We start from the raw sequence: 19,852 nt of genomic DNA on the forward strand, positions 1-19,852 counted from the left end.
TTCTCCAGAATCTCCTGATGCCATGTTTTGTTGGTGATACCAAACAGCAAAAGGCCTCCCACCAAGTTTTGATAGTAGGAGCCAGTCACTGACCTCGGTAGCCAAGAAGGATTCCAGAATTAGTTTTGAATCCTCCATTGAGGACAGAAGGGGATGGGGAATTCGGGCCGTTTAATGGAAAGAGCTGGGGTAGAGCCAAGAGACCTCAATTCTTGATCAGCTGTGTGACAGGTAAGTAAGTAGTTTCACCTGAGTCCTGTCCTATCTGCATATGAAAGGACTTGTTTGTTCAATAAGCATTTGTGAGCTGGGCCTGGGCCTGGCAGTGGGTTACCGTGATGAGTAAAATAAAAACACGGAGTAATCCTGTGATTGGATATATATAAAACTGTCACTGTGACAGGCTGCAACGGAGAAGTTCACAGGGCCAGGGGGAGGGCGTCTGACCAGTTGAGCCGTAATCTTTTTTTAATCCTCACCTGAGGATATTTTTCCATTGATTTTTAGGGAGAGTGAAAGACTGAGGCAAAGACAGAGAAAAACACTGATGTGAAAGAAACACATCAATTGGTTGCCTCCTGCAGCACCTGCCTGCAACTGAAGTATGTGCCCTTGACTGGAATTGAACGGGGCGGGGGGGCGTGAAGAGGCGGCTAGGGCTTGAGCTATAATTTGAGGGACCTGAGTGAAGGGATCTCTCTCGTGGAGAGAGAACTGTGTGTATGCCAGCCCTGAGGCATGTGGTGGGCCAGGTCATGGTGTGCCTTGTCAGCCCCAGCAAAGGGGGTCTTTACCCCAAAACTAACAGGAACCATTGAAGGAATTTAAGCAGGAGCGTGACATGGTCAGCTTTGCATTTTGAAAAGATCACTGGCCAGGCAGTAGAGAACAGACTGGAGGAAGAAGAGAGAGAAACTGTAAAAGCAGAAACTCATCAGAAGGCTGCTGCCTGGATTGGAGTGGAGGTAGGTAGTAAGGTGGAAGAGGGATACATTTGGAAAGTTGTTTGAAGTGGTGCCCTCACATGCCTTGGTGACTGGATGTGAGGGTATAGGAGAGGGTGTCACCCAGTGAGCTGCAAGGGATTCTCTGACTTGGTGTGTCCATCTCTGGTGCAGTTCCACCCCCACCCTGGGCATGAGGCCCTCTACCCCTAAGCTAAGTAACTTCACAGGGTCTCTGCAGGGTTGATAATAAGCAACTAGCAAAAGAAGTAGCTCACAGTGTGTAAGCCCCTCCGTGTGGTAGGGTTCATATAATAATCATTTAATCCTTACCACAATACTGTGAGATAAAAGCTATTATTATCCCCACTTTACAGATGGGAAACCTGACATTTCTGGGGAGAGGCAGCTGGGACAATGGGCATTGTCTCTGCCTTGGAGGTGGACCCTGCCCTGGATGGGACCCGCTTCCTTCTGGTTCTTCAATACTTGGCCAGGATTTTGAGAGGGAATGGACAGTTTTTCCTTCCTCTCCTCCAGGGATGTGGGACTTTGTTTTGAGCACCTGACAGTCAAATCTCCACCTCCATCCCCAGGATTAGCTGCTTAGCTCCCAAGCAAGCTCCAGTTCAGACCTGTATCTTGGGTGGGGAAGCTCCTGGAGATGAACCACACACCAAGTTAAGGGCATTTCCTGCTTCTTCACGTCATTCTAGCCGCTAGATCTCCAATAGATTCCTAGAAAAAGCCCAGCTCGTACTTGCCTCCGGGCTCTCCCTTGTACTTGCTGGCTGCTGCTTTTTTTATTTTTTATTGATTGATTGATTTTTTTTACAGAGGAAGGGAGAGGGATAGATAGAAACATCGATGAGAGAAAAATATTAATTGGCCCTACTGAGTATCAGGCCCGCAACTAGGCATGTGCCCTGACCGAAATCAAACCTATGACCTCTTGGTTCATGGGTTGATGCTCAACCACTAAGCCACACCAGCCGGACCTTACTGGCTTCTTAACCTCTCTGGGCCTCATTCTCCATATCAGTAAAATGGAAAATTAAAGTAACTACCTTATACAATACACTAGGGGCCCAGTGCAGGAATTTGTGCACCTTGAAAGGAACTGTGGGCCATGAGGCTGCGGTGGGCACAGGGGTGGGACTCCACCCATCCTCTGCACCCCTCCCGCCACAGCTCCTGTCCCGTCTGCTGGCAGCCCCGCTCCCGCCGCCACTGCTCCCACATGCTGATGGCACCCACTGACAGCGCAGAGCGATTGGGGCTGGCGCCAGCAGTGGGTACAAGCAGTGGCTGCTGCCCCAATCGCCCCTCAGGAGCAGGGGGAGGTGAAGAAGCCCTCAGGGGCAATGAGGGCCGACAGCCGCTGCTTGCACCTGCTGACGGTGCCGAGCGATCGGGACTGGCACCAGGCACCAGCAGTGGGTGCAAGCGGCAGCTCCAGCGCCAGCAGTGGGTGCAAGTGGAGCCGTTGCTGGCAGCAGGTGTGAGAGGTGGCTGCTGGCCTCGATCGCCCCTCAGGAGCAGGGGGAGGTGGAGAAGCCCTGAGGGGCGATTGGGGCCAGCAGCCACTGCTCACACCCACTGACAGTGCTGAGCGATCGATCTGGGCCAGCGCCGGGTGCCAACAGCAGGTGCGAGCACTAGGTACCATGGTGTGCTAGAGCAAAGAATTTTAGTAACCACCAGAATCTCACCCCAATGACAGCGACCAGTGCCACGCCTTAGCATGATGTCCCCGCTCACCTGTTCCACCATCCCGACGCCTGCCATGTTCTGCATGCACACCCTGGTGGTCAACGCACGTCATAGCGACCGGTTGTTTGGTTGTTCGGTTGTTCCGTTCTTCCACCATTCGGTCTATTTGCATATTAGGGTTTTATATACCTAGATAAGAAGTGCTCAGCCCTGGTTGGGTAGCTCAGTTTTAGAGCATCATCTCGATACACCAATGTTGCAGGCTCGATCCCTGGTCAGGACACATACAAGAAGCAACCAATGCATGCATAAATAAGTAGGACAACAAATCAACATTCCCCTCTCTCTCTTAAGTCAATGAATAAAAGTAAAAAAATAAAATAAATGCTCAGTCGGTGCTGGCAGCTGTTCCTTCTGCCCAGATCTCTCGGCTCTTTGCTCTTAGCTTGGCTCCTTCTCCTCCAGGTTTCAGCTCAAAGGTCATTTCCTCAGAGAAGCCCTCCCCAACCACCTGCTCTAAAGGACCCACATCACCCTTATCTGTGATCTTTATAGCACCACAACTAGAAATAGTTTGGTTCACTTATTTACTCATTTATTTCTCTTCCATTAGAATGTCAGCCCCAGGAGGGCAATTCTGTATCCCCAGAGCCCAGAACAGAGCAGATGTTCATTTTTATTTATTTATTTATTTATTTTATTTTTATTTTTTAATATATTTCTTTATTGATTTCAAAGAGGAAGGGAGAGAGAGACAGAAACATCAATGATGAGAGAGAACCATTGATTGGCTGCCTCCTGCACACCCCACACTGGGAATTGAGCCCGCAACCCAGGCATGTGCCCTTGGCCGGAATCGAACCTGGGACCTTTCAGTCCGCAGGCTGACGATCTATCCACTGAGCCAAGCCAGCTAGGGCATAGCAGATGTTCATTTTTAAAAATCTGATGAAGGAATAATAATATGCTCTAAAGCAAATCATTTCCCTCTCCTGGCCCAAGCTTTCCCATCTGTAAAATGGGTATAATTGTGCCAACCTTGCAAGATTGTCATAAGGATGAGTGGAGGTTTTTTTTAGAAGAGGAGACAGGGAGACACCACCTGTCCCAGCTGCCATGGGGAGGAAGCTAAGAAACTCATCCTGGTTGAAAACCTCCCAAGAACCCTAGGATGGAGGGAATGTCAGTCAACTGTTTCTGAGAAAGAATCTGAGGCTCAAAGAGGTGCAGTAACTGGCTCCAGGTCACAAAATTAAGTAGTCAGTGCTCTTTTTGCTGTGGCAACTGTCCATGCTCTTCCCATGACCACTGGCACAATGACATCCTCAAGACACCCCCTCTACACCTGTTGAGATTCTTCCCAACACAAACACCATCTCCTCCATGAAGCCATCTTTGATTGCTCCAGGACATTCCCTGCCTTGCAGTTTCTGTTGCAAATTAGTTTCCCCAGGAGGCAAATTCTGAGATTAGTGTGTAGACATTTACATTTGACCTTGAACAACTCTGGGGTTAGGGGGGCTGACCTCCTGTGCAATAGAAAGTCTGGGTGTAACTTCACCTGACCTCCTTCATCCCCAAAGACCCATCCATGGAGTTCACCCTTGAATAACGGGTTTGAACTATATGGGTCAATTGGAAAAATCCACGTGTAAGCAGACCTGCACAGTTCAAATAGTTCAAAATCGTGTTGTTCAAGGGTCAACTGTATTAGGGCATTATTGAGATCAATACCAGCTTGGGCCCAGCTGGTATGCTCAGTGGTTGAGTGTCGACCCATGAATCAGGAGGTTGCTGTTGGATTCCAGGTCAGGGCACATGCCTGGGTTGTGGGTTCAATCACCAGTAGGGAGCATGCAGGAGGCAGTCAATCGATGGTTCTCTCATCATTGATGTTTCTATTTCTCTTTCTCCCTCTCTCTGAAAATCAATAAAAACATATCTAAAAAAATAAACCTGTTTGGGGGAGAAAAGGAAGGAAGCAGGACTGAGCAGAGGGAGGATTTATCTGTGATGTCACAACAATGGCTTCAGTGGACTCCATAATCCTATATAATAAAAGGCTAATATGCAAATTGACCGAACGGCAGAATGACCGGTCGCTATGACATGCACTGACCACCAAGGAGCAGATGCTCAATGCAGGAGCTGGCCCTGGTTGTCAGTGCCCTCCCACGGGGGAAGTGCCGCTCAGCCAGAAGCCAGGCTCACGGCTGGCGAGCGCAGCAGCGGTGATGGGAACCTCTCCCACCTCCACCGCAGCGCTAAGATGTCCTGAAATTCCCTGCACTCATCCTCACCTGTGCAGCAGCGTACAGACTCAGTGTCCCAGCCCTGGAATGCTGCTGGAAATGGCCACATCCCAGCCAAGAGAAGTAGTGATGACAGTTCTTGTCATTTAGTTCTCAGCAAGTGGCAGTCGGACATCACTCTAGGGCAGTGATGGCAAACCTATGGCACCGGTGTCAGAGGTGACACGCGAACTCATTTTTTTGGTTGATTTTTTTTTGTTAAATGGCATTTAAATATATAAAATAAATATCAAAAATATAAATCTTTGTTTTACTATGGTTGCAAATATCAAAAAATTTCTATATGTGACATGGCACCAGAGTTAAGTTAGGGTTTTTCAAAATGCTGACACGCTGAGCTCAAAAGGTTCGCCATCACTGCCCTAGGGCTCCCGGACTGCAAGAGGGCATAGGCGGGGCTGAGGAACACCCCCCCCAAGTGCATGAATTTTGTGCACCAGGCCTCTAATGAGTGATAAAGTGAGATTTGGCCTTCAGAGTTGTTCAGCATTGAGACAAGAAGGCCTGGCCTTTGAATATCCTGCCCCCATTAGATCCACATTGGATGTGGGCTGCCCCTGAGGGGTGGGGAGTTCCCAGAGACTGTCTTCCTCATTCCACAGCACTCCCAGCAGCTGGGGGGCGTAGGGTGGGGATAAGGGTGAGGAGGAGGCTATGGGTTCTTCAGCCCGGCCTCCCAGATCCAGATCCAGTCCCTGGCCTTGGACCAAGGGCATTGGGCAGCAACAACCACACCTTATTTCTATGCTCAGACTCATCTAAGCCTGAGGACCTAAGGAGGCTCTGAGCCAGGCTCCCCCTGAAATTCCCTGCACTCATCCTCACCTGTGCAGCGTGTACAGACTCAGCGTCTCAGCGTCCCAGCCTGGGAAGGCTGCTGGAAATGGCCCATCCCAGCCAAGAGGAGTGGTGATGACAGTTGTTGTCATTAGTTCTCAGCAAGTGGCAGGTTCTGGCTGAGCTTATCCCATCCATTATCTCATTCATGCACCTCCCTACCCCCTACTCCCTTGAGGCAGGGTGTTTTATGACGAAGCAGGCTCAACAGGAAGCTGTATACCTGCCTCTAGAACTTTCTTTTGTTGATTGATTTTAGAGAGAGAGGAAGGGAGAGACACTGATTTATTGTTCCACTATTCGTGCATTCTTTGGTTGATACTTGTATGCGATCTAACGGACAACCTTGGCGTATTGGGACGACACTCTAACCAGCTGAGCTACCTGGCCAGAGCCTAGACCTTTCTGGTGGAAAGGGGCTGAGCTCTAAGACCCCAGATTCAGGAGCCATGACTAGGCCAGGATATTGTTTATATGATCCCTTCGGGTATATTCCACCATTTGCCCTTTGGAGAGACAGTCTCCATCCCACGAGCAAGTCTGAGGTTGGCACTAGTTTAACTCTTTCCCTCCCAGAGTCAACACTGGCAGGGGCCTGCATGCTGCTTCCTGCTGGGGAGCCTGGGGATTTGAGGCTTGATGAGCCGGACGCCCCCCCAGTCCTCCTCCAGCCTGATGTCCCCCTGCTGCAGGGCCTGCTGGATGGCGTTGGCAAGTGTCTGGAAAGCTTGGTCCACATTGCAGTTCTTTTTGGCTGAGGTTTCCATGAAGGCCATGCCCAGGGAGGCAGCCAGCTCCTCTGCCTCCTGGGCCGAGACGCAGCGGGTGCTCTCCAGGTCACTCTTGTGGCCCAGGAGCAGGAAGACTGCCTTGTCGGGGCCCTGAGTGGCCATGACCTCCTGGTGCCAGTCTGGAATGTGTTCAAAGGACTTCCTGTTTGTCACATCGAAAACCAGCAGGACACCCACCACATTCCGGTAAAAAGACCTGGTCATGCACCTGATGGGATTGAGGAGAGAGGAGTCAATGGGGAGAGCCCTGTACCACCTTCAAGGCACCCCCAGAGGCAGGACCTCCCCTGCATCCACTGACCCCCGCCCCCCTTTCCTTCTCCCCATTACAGCTCATTTCACACGGCCTGTGCTTCGGCTCCTGGACGCTGTCTCTCTCCCAAGAGTGCGCGCTTCCCGGTTAGGGAGTGAGTTTGATGCACATACTCTCCTGACCATTCCTCCCGCCCATCCTGGAGGAGGCCTGATGTTTGCCCGCCGGAAAGTCCGCTTCCCGTTCTCTGCCTGGCAAACTCCTACGCATCCGTCAAGGCCAACGCAAACCTCTCCTCCTTTCCCATCCCCCGGCCTCACTCTCTGTGCTCCCGTGGGCCCCCTCAGCACCCACATCCTTCATCCCTCCAGGCTTCAATAAGGGTCCTCCCCCATCCCAAGGCCTGCATTTCCTGACGGGGTGGGGGTGGGGGCGGGGAAGGCGCAACAGGTCTCCCGCATCTGGCTCGGGCCGCGCCCACCAGCTGCATTTGTAGGCGGCGGGACTCGAGAGGGAAGGACCGGAGACTCACACCTCTAACGGGCCACTGAGGCTGACCCCTCTGAGCGGATCCCCAAACCTGAGGTCCCTCACCTCCTCGTCCCCCCTCTGGTCCCTCCCCCGCCCACCGCGCACCCACCGCACCGCCCCCGCCCGCACCTGAAGCGCTCCTGGCCCGCGGTGTCCCAGAGCTGCAGCTTGACCCACGGTCCCGCCGGCAGCTGCAGCGCGCGGCCGTAGAACTCCACGCCCACGGTGGGCGCCGCCTCCGGCTCCGGCTCCGGCTCGGGCTCCAGGGTCCCCGCCGCGCCCTCCACGAAGCGTCGCAGCAGCGATGTCTTACCCACCGTCGCGTCCCCCAGCACCACGACCCGAAACTGGTAGCGGCAGCCCTTCGCCTCCATGGCCGAGTCTCGCCTCCAGCCTGTCCCGCGGTCACCGTCCCGCCCCGCCCAGCACCGAGGCCGGGAAGGGTGGCCCCGCCCCCCGCCCCCCGCCCCCCCCGGACTCTGAGCGTCCCGTCCCCCCAAGTGGAGGACTGCGGAGCCCGGGGTGTTACCAGCCCAGGAACCCTGACTTCGGGGAAACTGGCCGGTGAAGACACCTGGGCAAGTCACTGACTCTGCGAGCCTCAGTTTTCCCCTCTGTACAATGGGGATAAGAGCAACCCCACGTCGCGGATGAAAAGATTAAACTAGATGTCGGGAGGAGGGGGGGGGGGAAGTGGGGAGGAGCGAAAACCCAGACAATCCCGCAGGCACTGCCTGAGCTCAGTGCTGGATGGCCACGTCATTCCTGCATCCGTCTGTGGGGATGTTTCTCTCTCCGGCCCCACCCTGCTGCTAGTTCCCCAGTTGGGCCCCTGCTGCTGGACCCGGAGACACCACTCCAGAAAGCTGATGGGTTATAGGTGCTTCTTTCCTGCCCCCGAGGGGTGGGGGAGGCGGGGGGCGGGGGCGCCCGAGGCGCTTTCTGGAGCCCCACGGATCCTGACCTGGGGCCTCCTGCTCAATGTTCCGGCTCAATGTTCAACAGCCCCGGAAGCTTCCTCCTGCTGCCTGTGCTGGGACCTCAGGAAGAGGCGGAACAGACACAGACGACTGTGATTCCAGAGGGAGATGTGGGCGAAAAGGGGCCACATGCTAACCTGACTAACTCAGGGAAGGTCTGCATGGAGGCCTTGCAACCAAAGAATGGTCTGCAATTAAACTTTATATATATATATTTCAGAGAGAAAGGGAGAGAGAGATAGAAACATCAATGATGAGAGACAATCATTGACCTGCTGCCTCCTGTACGTAGGCCCCACACTGGGGACTGAGCTCGCAACCCAGGCATGTGCCCTGACCGGGAATTAAACCATAACCTCCTGGTGCATAGCTCGATGCTCAACCATGCCAGCCAGGCTAATTCTATTCTTTTTTAACACATATTTTTATTTATTTCAGAGGGGAAAGGAGAGGGAGAGAAAGATAGAAACATCAACGATTTAAAAAAAGAGAAAAGAAACATCAATGAAGAGAGACAATCATTGATCTGCTGCCTACCATGCCCCACATGGGATCCAGCCCGAAACCCGGGGCATATGCCCTGACTGGGAATCAAACTATTAGGGGCAAAAATAGAATATTGGGGACTAGGTATAGTTATAAGAACTGGTTAGGGCTGAATGTTTTGTATGTTGACGGAGTGCAGTTGGCCTGTGGACTGGACAGCTAACATTAATAAGGCCAGATGGGCTGTTCCTTATGCTTCCCGGGCAGCAACCCTTTGGGAGGGTCACTGTGCCCATTTTAGAGTGAAGTTCAGATGTGCGGCTTGTTTCAACTCACACAGCAGAGCGGGGACTCACATCTGAGTTTGTCTCACTATTTATAACCCCCTCCATATGCCACTAAAGGATGCAGCAAAGTAAGTCCTAAGAGGACCAAGTGGTCAGATCCCACTTGGGTTAGGGGTGAGGGTAAGGCAGACACATCTGCTTCCGAGATCCACCCCACCCTGTTCAGTCTGACCTTCTGGCAACCCAGGGCATCAAGGCTGGAGTTCTGGCTGGTCCCAAACAAGTGGATTTTACCAGTGTAACTTGTTGTGGCAAATCGGTGGGATGGGGGAAAGGACTCACTGTTGCAACCATCACATCGTTCTATTTCCTCCTCACCCAACCTGTGAGTAGATGCTGTTATCCTGTTTTTACAAACGAGGAAACTGAGGCTCAGAGAAGTTCAATAGCCACAGCCCAAGGGCACTCAGCAAGGAAGGCAGACCAGCTCCCAAGTCTACCCAAGGCCAAGGCCAGGTTTGCTATGTTTGCTTCTAGACGGTTGGGGCTCTGAGAAGGCCCACGTTTTCTTCTGGCTAATTCTAAACAAACCAGTGAGAAGCCGTATTGTCAGGTCCGTCGGGATTCCTGGCTGTGGGTCACCTCCTTAGTGGAGCCCGAGGAACCTGCCTCTGCCCCTCCCTCCAGGAGTAGGAGGGAAAACTGAGGATCTAGAACCAGGAGGCGCCTCAGGAAGGGTGTGTGGGTTGGAGGGATCCTCTCCACTGGCTCTGCCCAAGGGAGTCTGCCCACTCCCACCGGCCTCACCTCTTCCTCCATCAGAACGTTCTTCCCACCTCGTTCTCTGAGGTGCCCGAGCCCCGCCTTCATCTACCGCTGGCGCTCGGAGCTCCAGCCATGCTGAGCATCTTTCCTCAGGCCTCAGGTCAGATGCCCTCAGAAGCCCCTCGGTGACTGGCCAGGAAGGTCACATGTCATTTTGTCCATGGTGATGTCTGTCTCCCTCCTAGGCTCGAGTCCCTTGAGGGCAGGGAAACATGGTTATATCCTCAGTGCTTGACACAAAGTAGAAACTCGGTAAATATTTATGGTTGAGTGAATGAATGGAAGTGGATAAGTGCTGTTCACTCATTCACTGATTTAGTCAGTCAGTCAGATACCACAATAGAGTAGGACTCAAGGGGGTCCAGCATCAGAGGAGACCTCTCGGAGGAGGTGATGCTGAACCGGTCTCCAAGGACAATGGCAGCTGGGAGGTCAGGGCAGAAGGGCTGCTGAGCAAAGGCAGCGAGGTATGAAACAGCTTGAAAGGCAGTTTGAGCCCAGTCTTCTTAGAAGCCTTTACGGTCAGCACATGTGGACAGTGCACTGTCAGCATCAGGCTCCTCGAACTTCCTCTCCCTGTGGGCTGGGGTCATGTGCCTGCCTGACTGCTCCTGACACTTCAGTCCAGATGTCAGCTGACCTGAGGGCAAGTCCTTTCCCCTCCCCGTCCCTGCTCCGCCTTCTGCTAAGTGAGGCAAATCACGGTGCCGACCGCACAGGGTAGTTCAGGAAGAACTGTGTAACCTAACAGGTAAATATATGCATATTTGCATTAGACAGATCTGGGTTTAAGTTCCAATGTGGCCTTAGTCAAGTTTTATTCATTCATTAATTCATTCACTTAGTAATTATTTCAGTAAGTGCTGGCTGTCTTATATACTAGGCATTTATGCTGCACTGAAAATAAAGAGACACAATTCCCGTTCTTGGGGGTTCTCATTGTATTGGGGAAGACAGACAATAAATACATAGATAATGTGATGACAGGGCGCAATCAGTGCTATAAATACAAACAGGGCAATGGCTTGAAGGGTGAGAGCATGTTGTATCAAAATAGGATGATCTGGTCCAGCCGGCGTGGCTCAGTGGTTGAGTGTCGACCTATGAACCAGGAGCCCAGTCAGGGCACATGCCCGGGTTGCAGGCTCCATCCCCTGTGTAAGGTGTGCAGTAGGCAGCTGACCAATATTTCTCTCTCATCATTGATGTTTCTCTCCCTCTCTCCCTCTCCCTTCCTCTCTGAAATCAATAAAAATATATTTTAAAAAATAGGGTGGTCTGAGGTGACATCTGAACAGACATCAGGGGAAGTGAGAGGGTGAGGGAGTAATGAGGCTTATGTGAAATCCAGGGAGGATAGTTCCAAGCAGGAAGAACAGCAAGAGCAAAGGCCCTAAAGTGGGAGCAGGCAAAGAGTACTCCAGCCCTCGCCGGTTTGGCTCAGTGGATAGAGCATTGGCCTGTGGACTGAAGGATCCCAGGTTCAATTCCAGTTAAGGGCATATGCCTAGGTTGCTGGCTTGATCTCCAGTAGGGGGCGTGCAGGAGGCAGCCCATCGATGATTCTCTCTCATCACTGATGTTTCTCTCCTTTCCTCTCTGAAATCAATAAAAATATATCTATAATAATAAAAGCATAATATGCTAATTAGACCAGACGTCCTTCTGGACAACCTTCCAGACGACCTTCCAGATGAAGCGGGCTGTGAGGGGAGCTTGGGTCCCGGGTGCCAGAGGGAAGCCAGTGGAGGCAGAGGGGGAGGAAGGGAGGAAGGAAGGCTTACTCTTGCACAAATTTCATGCATTGGGCCTCTAGTTTAAAAAAAAAAAGTGGAAAAATATCCTCAGGTGAGGATTAAAAAAAAAAAAAAAGAGTACTCCAAGAGCTGAGAGACTGGGAAGAGGGAACAGAAAGGAGGAAGTAAGTGGTGGACGATGATGGTAGAGAGGAGGAGGAGGCTTCAGAGGCCAGCCTGGGGACTTCAGCTTTCGCATCAAATGTGTTGAGAAGTCAGTGGTTTGGGGGCAGGCAAATTACATGATCTAAATGTTTTCTTGCTGTCCCATCAGTGTGGCTTGAACCAAGAGGTCACCGGTTCAATTCCCAGTTGCAGGCATATCCGAAGGTTGCAGGCTCGATCCCTAGCAGGGAGGCATGCAAAAGGCAGCTGATCAATGATTTTCATCATTGATGTGCTGGGGTCCAGCCCCAGAGGTCCAGGGGTTCCCAAAGGTGTGGACGGTGTCGGCGAAGAATGAAGGACACGGAGACAGCGTTCAGATGATCAGCATAGTCAGGTTCTTTTTTATTGCCCTGTTACAACTGTATTTATACTATTTGATTCTATAAGCATGCGTCTACAGTTACGTCATGGTATGTTTTGGGTCCTCCTTTGACCTTTTACAGTTTCTTGTTTTATGTTTACAGTTTCTTACCTGACCTTTGCTAAAAATCTTATTTCTTTCTTTTTTTAAAAAAAATATATTTTATTGATTTTTTACAGAGAGGAAGGGAGAGGGATAGAGAGTTAGGAACATCGATGAGAGAGAAACATCGATCAGCTGCCTCTTGCACACCCGCTAGTGGGGATGTGCCCGCAACCAAGGTACATGCCCTTGACCGGAATCGAACTTGGGACCCTTCAGTCCGCAGGCCGACGCTCTATCCACTGAGCCAAACCGGTTAGGGCATAAAAATCTTATTTCTATTTAGCTCTGCTGATTTTAATCTTATCTATTGTCTATGTTTCTACATTCTATTCTAAAGGTTAGTCTCTGTGTTTCATTATAAGGGCTAGTTTGTTATTTCTATTCTAAGGTTACTATTCTATTGCTCTACTGTTAAGCTATAAGGAAAAAACTGAAGGAGGTTTTCCTATTCTATGGCCTAAGTAAAGGTTATGTAGCTTAAGTGTGATTGTTCGTAGTTATGGTGATTAACAACCTGCCTGGCACTTAGTTTAAGTCTTTCTGCTTGCATAGCTCGCATAAGGTTTTTAGATAAGGAGCCTGCCTGCATTGTTTGCAGCGGTATTTCTTTAACTGTTTGATAGTTGTCCTTTTAGCCTTACTGGTGGTCACGGGTTTTTAGGGGTATAGGCTTTGGTACTTTCTCTGGTGGGTAGACCCCTGGGGATGTGGGCCTAGCAAGTCCTAAATTTATTGCTAACAGTCTTAGTCTGAGTTTCTTATAAGTGGTACACTGTATTTCTGTAACACTAGGGGATTTTACTGATTTATTCCCTTACTTAGTCCTATTAATCCCTAACTCTAGGGAAACATTCCCAGCTGGGGAAACAACCTTTCCCGGGAGGTGGCCCTGGTAAGAACACATAACGCTAAGAAGGGGAGCAAACATATTAAAAACAGTATGCCATATACACTAGGTCCCTTGGAACATATGCTGTGCAGATGTTTCTTTCCTGCAGCAACTATGTCAAGCAGCAAGGATGGAACAGCTCCCGGCATTGATGTTTCTATCTCCCTCTCCCTTCCTCTCTGAAATCAATAAAATATATATGTAAAAATGTTTTCTTGCATTTATTTATTTATTTATTTATTTTTTGTTAATCCTCACCTGAGGATGTTTTCCCATTGATTTTTTGAGAGAGTGGAAGGGAGGGGGAGAGAGAGAGAGAAAGAGTGACATTGATGTGAGAGAGAGATGTTGATTGGTTGCCTCCCACATGCACCCCCACTGGGGCTGAGGATAGAGCCTGAAACTGAGGTATTGAACCCAGACCTTTCAGTCCCAGGGCAAATGCTCTATCCACTGAGACAAATTGGCTAGGGCTCTTGCTTACTTTTAAAAAATATCTTTATTGGGATATAATTGACACACAATAAGCTGTACATATGAAAACTGTACAATATAAGGAGTTGTGACATGTGTATACCCATTAAAACCATCACCATTAAGATAATGAGCAGTAATTACCCCCAAAAGTTTCCCCATGTATTTAAATAATTTAAATTATATATATGGCCCAGTGCACAAAAATTTGTGCACTCGGGGCGGCGGGGGGGGGAGTCCCTCAGCCCGGCCTGTGCCCTCTCGCAGTCTGGGACCCCTCGGGGGATGTCCACCTGCTGGCTTAGGCCCACTCCCCGGGGGATCGGGCCTAAGCTGGCAGTCAGACATCCCTCTGGCAGCCTGGGAGCCCTCGGGGGATGTCCATTTGCCAGCAGGGAGCAGGCCTAAGCTGCAGTTGGACATCCTTAATGCTGCTGAGGAGGCGGGAGAGGCTCCCGCCACCACCGCTGTGCTGGCAGCCATCAGCCTGGCTTGTGGCTGAACAGAGCTCCCCCTGTGGGAGCGCACTGACCACCAGGGGATAGCTCCTGCATTAAGCATCTGCCCCCTGGTGGTCAGTGTGTGTCATAGTGACCAGTCATTCCCAGTGGTTCTGCTGTTAGGGTCAATTTGCATATTACCCTTTTATTATATAGGATATATATATATAAACTTCAGAGAGGGAGAGAGAGATAGAAACATCAATGATGAGAGAGAATCATTGATCAGCTGCCTCCTGAACGCCCCACACTGGGGATCTAGCTAGCAACCTGGGCATGTGCCTTGACTGGGAACTGAATCATGACCAATTGGTTTATAAGTTGATGCTCAACCACTGAGCCATGTCAGCCGGATTCCCCATGTATTTTTTTAATTTTTTTATTGATTTTTTACAGAGAGGAAGGGAGAGGGATAGAGAATTAGAAACATCAATGAGAGAGAAACATTGATCAGCTGCCTCCTGCATACTCCCCACTGGGGATGTGCCTGCAACCAAGGTACATGCTCTTGACTGGAATTGAACCTGGGACCCTTCAGTCCGCAAGTCGATGCTCTATCCACTGATCCAAACCGGTTACGGTTCCCATGTATTTTTAAAAATATTTTTTTATTGATTTCAGAGAGGAAGGGAGAGGGAGAGAGATAGAAACATCAATGATGAGAGAGAATCATTGATTGGCTGCCTCCTGCACACTCCACACTGGGGACCGAGCCCACAACCTGGGCATGTGCCCTTGACCGGAATCGAGACCTGGGACCCTTCAGTCCCCAAGCCGATGCTCTATCCACTGAGCCAAACCAGCTAGGGCTTTAACCCTTTGAGTGCCAACCAATATCCTAGGAACTATGCTAAAATTGCCAAGGCATTTTTGCTGATTTTATAGCAGTTTAGGAAAAAAATTATGAATTGCAAGTAAATGAAGTTACATATTCAAAAACTTAAGGAAACCTTTACTACATTTGTTTTCTGCACTTACGTGCCATCTGTCAATAAAGAGTGAACTACTAGCATCTAATAGTGACACTGCAGGAGCGCGATAGCGCTCCCGGCACTTTTGGCGAAAGACAGGAGGAGTGCGATTGCACTCCCCGGCACTCTAGGGGTTAATGTATTTTTTAAAATTGATTTTATTTATTTATTTATTTACTTATTTATTTTAAATTGATTTGAGAGAGAGAGGAGGGGAGAAGGAGAGATATTGATGAGAAACATGAAAGCTGTGGTACATTTACACTATGGAATACTATGCAGCTGTAAAAAAGGATCTCTCACCTTTTCAGAGAGCATGGAGAGACCTGGAGAGTATTATGCTAAGCAAAATAAGCCATTCAGAGAAAGACAAGTATCATATGATCTCACTCATATGTGGAATGTAATGAACACAATAAAGTGGTGAACAAAATAGATCCAATCCAGACATGGAAGCCTCCCCGCCTGCTGGTCCGAGGTCATTAAGGGCACGTAGGCTGCATGCCCAGGAAGAGGAGACGAGGCCTGTGAGAGATGTGCCCTTCTCCCGCCTGAGTCCTTGCAGCTCTGCGCTCTGGTGTGACAGGTAAGTAGCGTGGGCAGGCTGCCAGGTGCACGGGCAGTGGCCATACCTATGGGGCCAGAGGCACCTTGACTGCCGCCCACTGCCAGTGCTGCATCAGCAACGCCTGCCATGGTCTGTGCCGCCCCCTGGAGGTCAGCACACGTCATAGCAAGCAACCAAACTCCAGTTGAGGGGACAATTTGCATATTAGGCTTTTATTATATAGGCTTAGCCTTGAAGAGACAAGCCTTGAACAAATAATGCATTTATCATATGAGCAATCAATTGCCTCTTCTTTTTTAAAAAATATTTTTATTGATTTCAGAGAGGAAGGGAAAGGGAGAGACATAGATGGGAGATAACATTGATCGGCTGCCTCCTGCACGCCCCCTACTGGAGACCGAGCCCCCATTCCAGGCATGCGCCCTCCACCAGAATGGGACCCAGGACCCTTCCGTCCATAGGCCAACGCTCTACCCACTGAAACAAACAAGCCAGGGCTCTATCACCTCTTGTTAAGACGCCCCCTCCCAAGACTCCTCTCCAAGACCTCACAGAGCCCCTGCCCGCAACCCACTGGGTCGCTGCTCCTCCTGATGCCCGGTGGGCCCTAGCGGAACCGTCCTCTCCCAGCTTTGAAGATCTTCCCAGACTGAACTCGAGGGCACGGGGAGTTTGATTCACTTGTAGGCCCAGGGCCCGGTGCACGGCGTCCAGCGAGCGTTCAACTACGCGAAAGAGCCTCCTCGGGCCCTGAACCAACCATTTACCGGTTCCTCCATCCCCCGCGGAAAGGTCTCCCATCCTCACGCTCCTCCCACTGGGAGCCGCCGCCCCGCCCCCCGCCGCCCCCGCCGCCCCGCGCCGCCCCGCGCCGCCCCGCGCCGGAAGCCGTCGGACTATAACTCCCAGCGGTCTGCGCGGGGCGCTGTCCAATCGTCAGGCGCAGCCGCGAGAGGCGGGGCCCATATATACTCGCGCCGGGCGCCCCGCCGTCCTTTCTCCCAGCGCCGCGCGCCTGGTGACTTGTGTGGTGGGGCCTCCCCGGCTGCCGTCCGCGCCGTCCTCCACTCCCCCACGCCTCGCTCTTGGCTTCGTCGCCATCGGCCCCGCACTCACCTGCGCTGCTCCCGAGGCTGCAGGATGCGAAGTGCGGACTGGAGCAGCCGGCCTCCCCGCCTGCTGGGCCGCGGGCCTTCGGGCACGGAGGCCGCCTGCGCAGGGAGAGGGGCTGAGGCCCGTGAGTCCGCGGCTCTGCGCTCCGGTTGACGGGTAAGGAGCGCGGGCAGGCGGCCGGGGCACGGCAGTCCTGAGCCTGAAGTGTTTAATTTGGGGGAGGCCGCGTGGTGTCAGCCAGACTGAATCGAACCTGAATCTGCCGGGTGACCTTGGGGGAGGGACTGCACCGTAATTCCATGGCTGCACCACGTTGCGGAGGGCGGGTCAGTCATTCACGTGCTGAGTGGTAACTGGGACCTGCAAGGGTGCTGTTTGGCCTCCAGGACGATGCGTGTCCGTAGGCAGTAACGATGCACAGGATTAGGTGGCTCAGGGCCGAGAGCGGCTGGGGTTGCCCCGCGCGGCACAGTGGCCCTTATCGAAGCTGCAGCTGCTTCCACGTAGCTGCTGCGGTCAAAAAGGAGCCCAGAGTGACAGTTTTCCTTGACGGTCGCCGTTCTGTTTGCTGTAACCGATCTGCAACATTTCAGGAAAAGACAATTCTCATGGTATCTGCCGTCTCACATAAACGGACCTTTATGAAAGCTGCCATGTTTCAGAGGCCCGCAGAAATGTTGATAGTGCGGCGATTTCCAACCGGTGGCAAGAATTTTTAAAACGATGCAACACCTGACTAGTCAGGGCACTGATCTGTTTTTCTAGATGGTCGTTTAGTCTGTGCCATGAGATGGAAAGGTTGAATATCCCTGTGATAGGGACTTGCATATAGAATTAACAGAATAAGGCTTTTAAGAAGTAGCTTGTTGAGGCCAACCAAGATAGTATTGGGGGGGGAGGTGGCTTAGACATCAATATGGGGAAATCCAGTGGCCAGCAGCACAGATCGTGGCCATGCTTTAGGTCATTGCCCTCAAAAGTTTAAGGCGTTAGTACCAGGATCAAAGGCCAGTTAAACCTCTATGGTTTTGAAGACTCAAGAAGGATCATTCAGGACAATTTCTGTTCTCATCTTAGCGGTGCCAGATGAAGATTGCAGGATGGTTCGAGTTGATTCTGCTGGGTGAGCACTCTGGAGTCATGCCAGTGAGGGCACCGCAGGACCTGGTAGGTTTCTTGTGGAGACTTGAGAGCTGCTGGGTGGGTCAGTGCAGCATGTTCCCAAGGGCTGTGGCTGGTGTAGCCATGGGCTCTCCAACTGCATGCGAGAGCAACCTGGAGAGACTTTGACAGCTCAGGTCAGCATAGTACCTGCAGCTGCCACTCGCCTTTCCTATATCTCAGGACCTGGGCTTGGGAGCCTTCCACCTGGGCCCATGAATCAACTTTTTGGTTTAGAGCTTTCACCCTTTTCTCCTGTAGGTTGCCTCCATGTTTCCTGGCAGTGTCTGATAATGATGTAGCTGAGATACCGGCTTGTTGCTGCCCTGTTTTAGAATAAGGTAAAGTTAGATGTTGAAAACAACCCGACCCTCCAGTTCCCTTTCCCATCGGATCTGAACACCGATCTTGGTGGTCGCAGAGGAGGAAAAGTAATAGTGAAGCTGGCCTCAGAGTGCTTACAGTCTGTGGGCTAGTTTCAAACAAGGTTGAATTCACTTTGAACTTGTTTCGTCCTTTCCTGTAAAATGAGATAAAGGGAGGATGGATGGATGTGAATCTGGGCAGTTGGTGTAATGATTGCTGACTAATATTTCTGTCTTTGGAACAGCTTTTAAGTGACTTTTCTTTTTCTTTTAGATCTTTTACCAGTAAACTGTCTTCATTTGTAATTCAGGATCTACAGAATTGGGTAAGTTGAATAGCTACCTGCCCTGAACTTTGAGCGGCAAGAACTGATTGCTGTGAAATTCTCATTTGGGGTAACCTCAAACCACAGTCTTATCCCCTTCCCCCAGGGAGAGTGGAAGGTAGATTTGGTAGAAACAAGTCATGCCATCTAGTTGGGGATTTTTTTTTTTTTTTTTAGGGTGACTGGTCTGGGATGAAACCTAATCTGAGTGGACATCTGTGGATGATAAATGCGGATATGGGACTGAGACCAGCTCTTAGGAAAGTGCTTGGGTGGCATTTATTAATTGGGGTAGTACTAACACACTGGCTTACACTTCCTTTACAGGAGAGCTCTACAGCAAGAGGCAAGCTAAAAGACAAGTTTGTGAAGGAGATGGACTGTTCTACTTAAGTAACGAAAATCTCAGCTTCTCCACGCTCCAAGGCCTGCTGGTTCTTGAACTAGGCCTTTGCCCACCCCTCATTGTGGGGCTGGTTCCTTATCCATCCTGCCCTGCAGAATGAATTGTCTTGTGTGCTACATTCCCTTAATAAATTCTTGATGTAATGAAGTTGTCAGCTTCTTTCTTTGGGCTCAGCCCTAGGAAATTTTCGTAACAGGTTAATTTAGGTGGAAACTGTGACATGTCATGTTTTTTTTTGAATGCTGGTATATAAATCTAAATATTAGAGACCCAAATTAATTCATAGTCTGTCTCATGTAAAAAAGTCTGACCTCTCAGAAAGGCCAATATGATCAGTTCCATAATTGCAATTAGATGTAGTTTCTCCTTTGCTGAGCCTAAGATTGGACCTTTGAAGGCTTTTTGTGGTATAGGCACTTTAACTTGGAAGTTTCTCCCCTTTGCCACCCCCCAAATTACTCTGGCACAAAACTAAAATCTGAAGCAGATTTCTAGCATAGACCCAGACTTCTCAGGAAGAGGGTCCTGGGTACCACATGACAATATAAGTTGGAAAATGGGCTTTCCTGATTTGTTTGGATAGTGTATGGAAGGTCTGATGCATTTTAGCTGACTCTGATTACTTCCTCTTATACCCTGGACTAGGCAGGCACCCCGGCTCCTGCTGAAAGTTTTACTAGTGGCCACATT

General features: G+C 50.7%; 1 protein-coding gene, 1 long non-coding RNA gene and 4 other non-coding genes across 9 annotated transcripts; 5 read left to right on the forward strand and 1 right to left on the reverse strand.

Moving 5' to 3' along the window:
• Positions 1-6,073: 6,073 nt before the first annotated feature.
• On the reverse strand, positions 6,074-10,014 carry RAB42 (RAB42, member RAS oncogene family). 4 transcript variants are annotated; one of them, XM_023761042.1, is made up of 2 exons: positions 10,009-10,014; positions 6,074-6,805 (listed from the first exon to the last, which is right to left on the reverse strand). In XM_023761042.1, exon 2 carries the CDS (start codon positions 6,799-6,801, stop codon positions 6,385-6,387), a length of 417 nt encoding a protein of 138 aa, XP_023616810.1. In that variant the 5' UTR covers positions 6,802-6,805; positions 10,009-10,014; the 3' UTR covers positions 6,074-6,384. The 4 variants fall into 4 exon arrangements, with proteins under 4 accessions (XP_023616810.1, XP_006097306.1, XP_023616809.1 ...); XM_006097244.3 differs by lacking the exon at positions 10,009-10,014 and adding an exon at positions 7,511-7,775; XM_023761041.1 differs by lacking the exon at positions 10,009-10,014 and adding an exon at positions 7,695-7,768.
• Positions 10,015-16,773: 6,759 nt separating this feature from the next.
• Positions 16,774-19,305, forward strand: LOC111827648. Its single transcript, XR_002831294.1, has 5 exons — positions 16,774-17,060; positions 17,982-18,071; positions 18,327-18,406; positions 18,705-18,756; positions 19,084-19,305. It is a non-coding gene; the product is annotated as an uncharacterized LOC111827648 (long non-coding RNA).
• LOC111827652 lies at positions 17,375-17,509 on the forward strand. The gene has a single exon (XR_002831299.1). It is a non-coding gene; the product is annotated as a small nucleolar RNA SNORA16B/SNORA16A family (small nucleolar RNA).
• On the forward strand, positions 18,116-18,245 carry LOC111827653. The gene has a single exon (XR_002831300.1). It is a non-coding gene; the product is annotated as a small nucleolar RNA SNORA44 (small nucleolar RNA).
• LOC111827654 lies at positions 18,434-18,553 on the forward strand. Its single transcript, XR_002831301.1, has one exon. It is a non-coding gene; the product is annotated as a small nucleolar RNA SNORA61 (small nucleolar RNA).
• Positions 18,938-19,011, forward strand: LOC111827659. Its single transcript, XR_002831305.1, has one exon. It is a non-coding gene; the product is annotated as a small nucleolar RNA SNORD99 (small nucleolar RNA).
• Positions 19,306-19,852: the final 547 nt, after the last annotated feature.

Source organism: Myotis lucifugus, unplaced genomic scaffold (genome assembly GCF_000147115.1).
Source record: "Myotis lucifugus unplaced genomic scaffold, Myoluc2.0 scaffold_197, whole genome shotgun sequence".
NCBI classification, from domain to species: Eukaryota; Metazoa; Chordata; class Mammalia; order Chiroptera; family Vespertilionidae; genus Myotis; species Myotis lucifugus.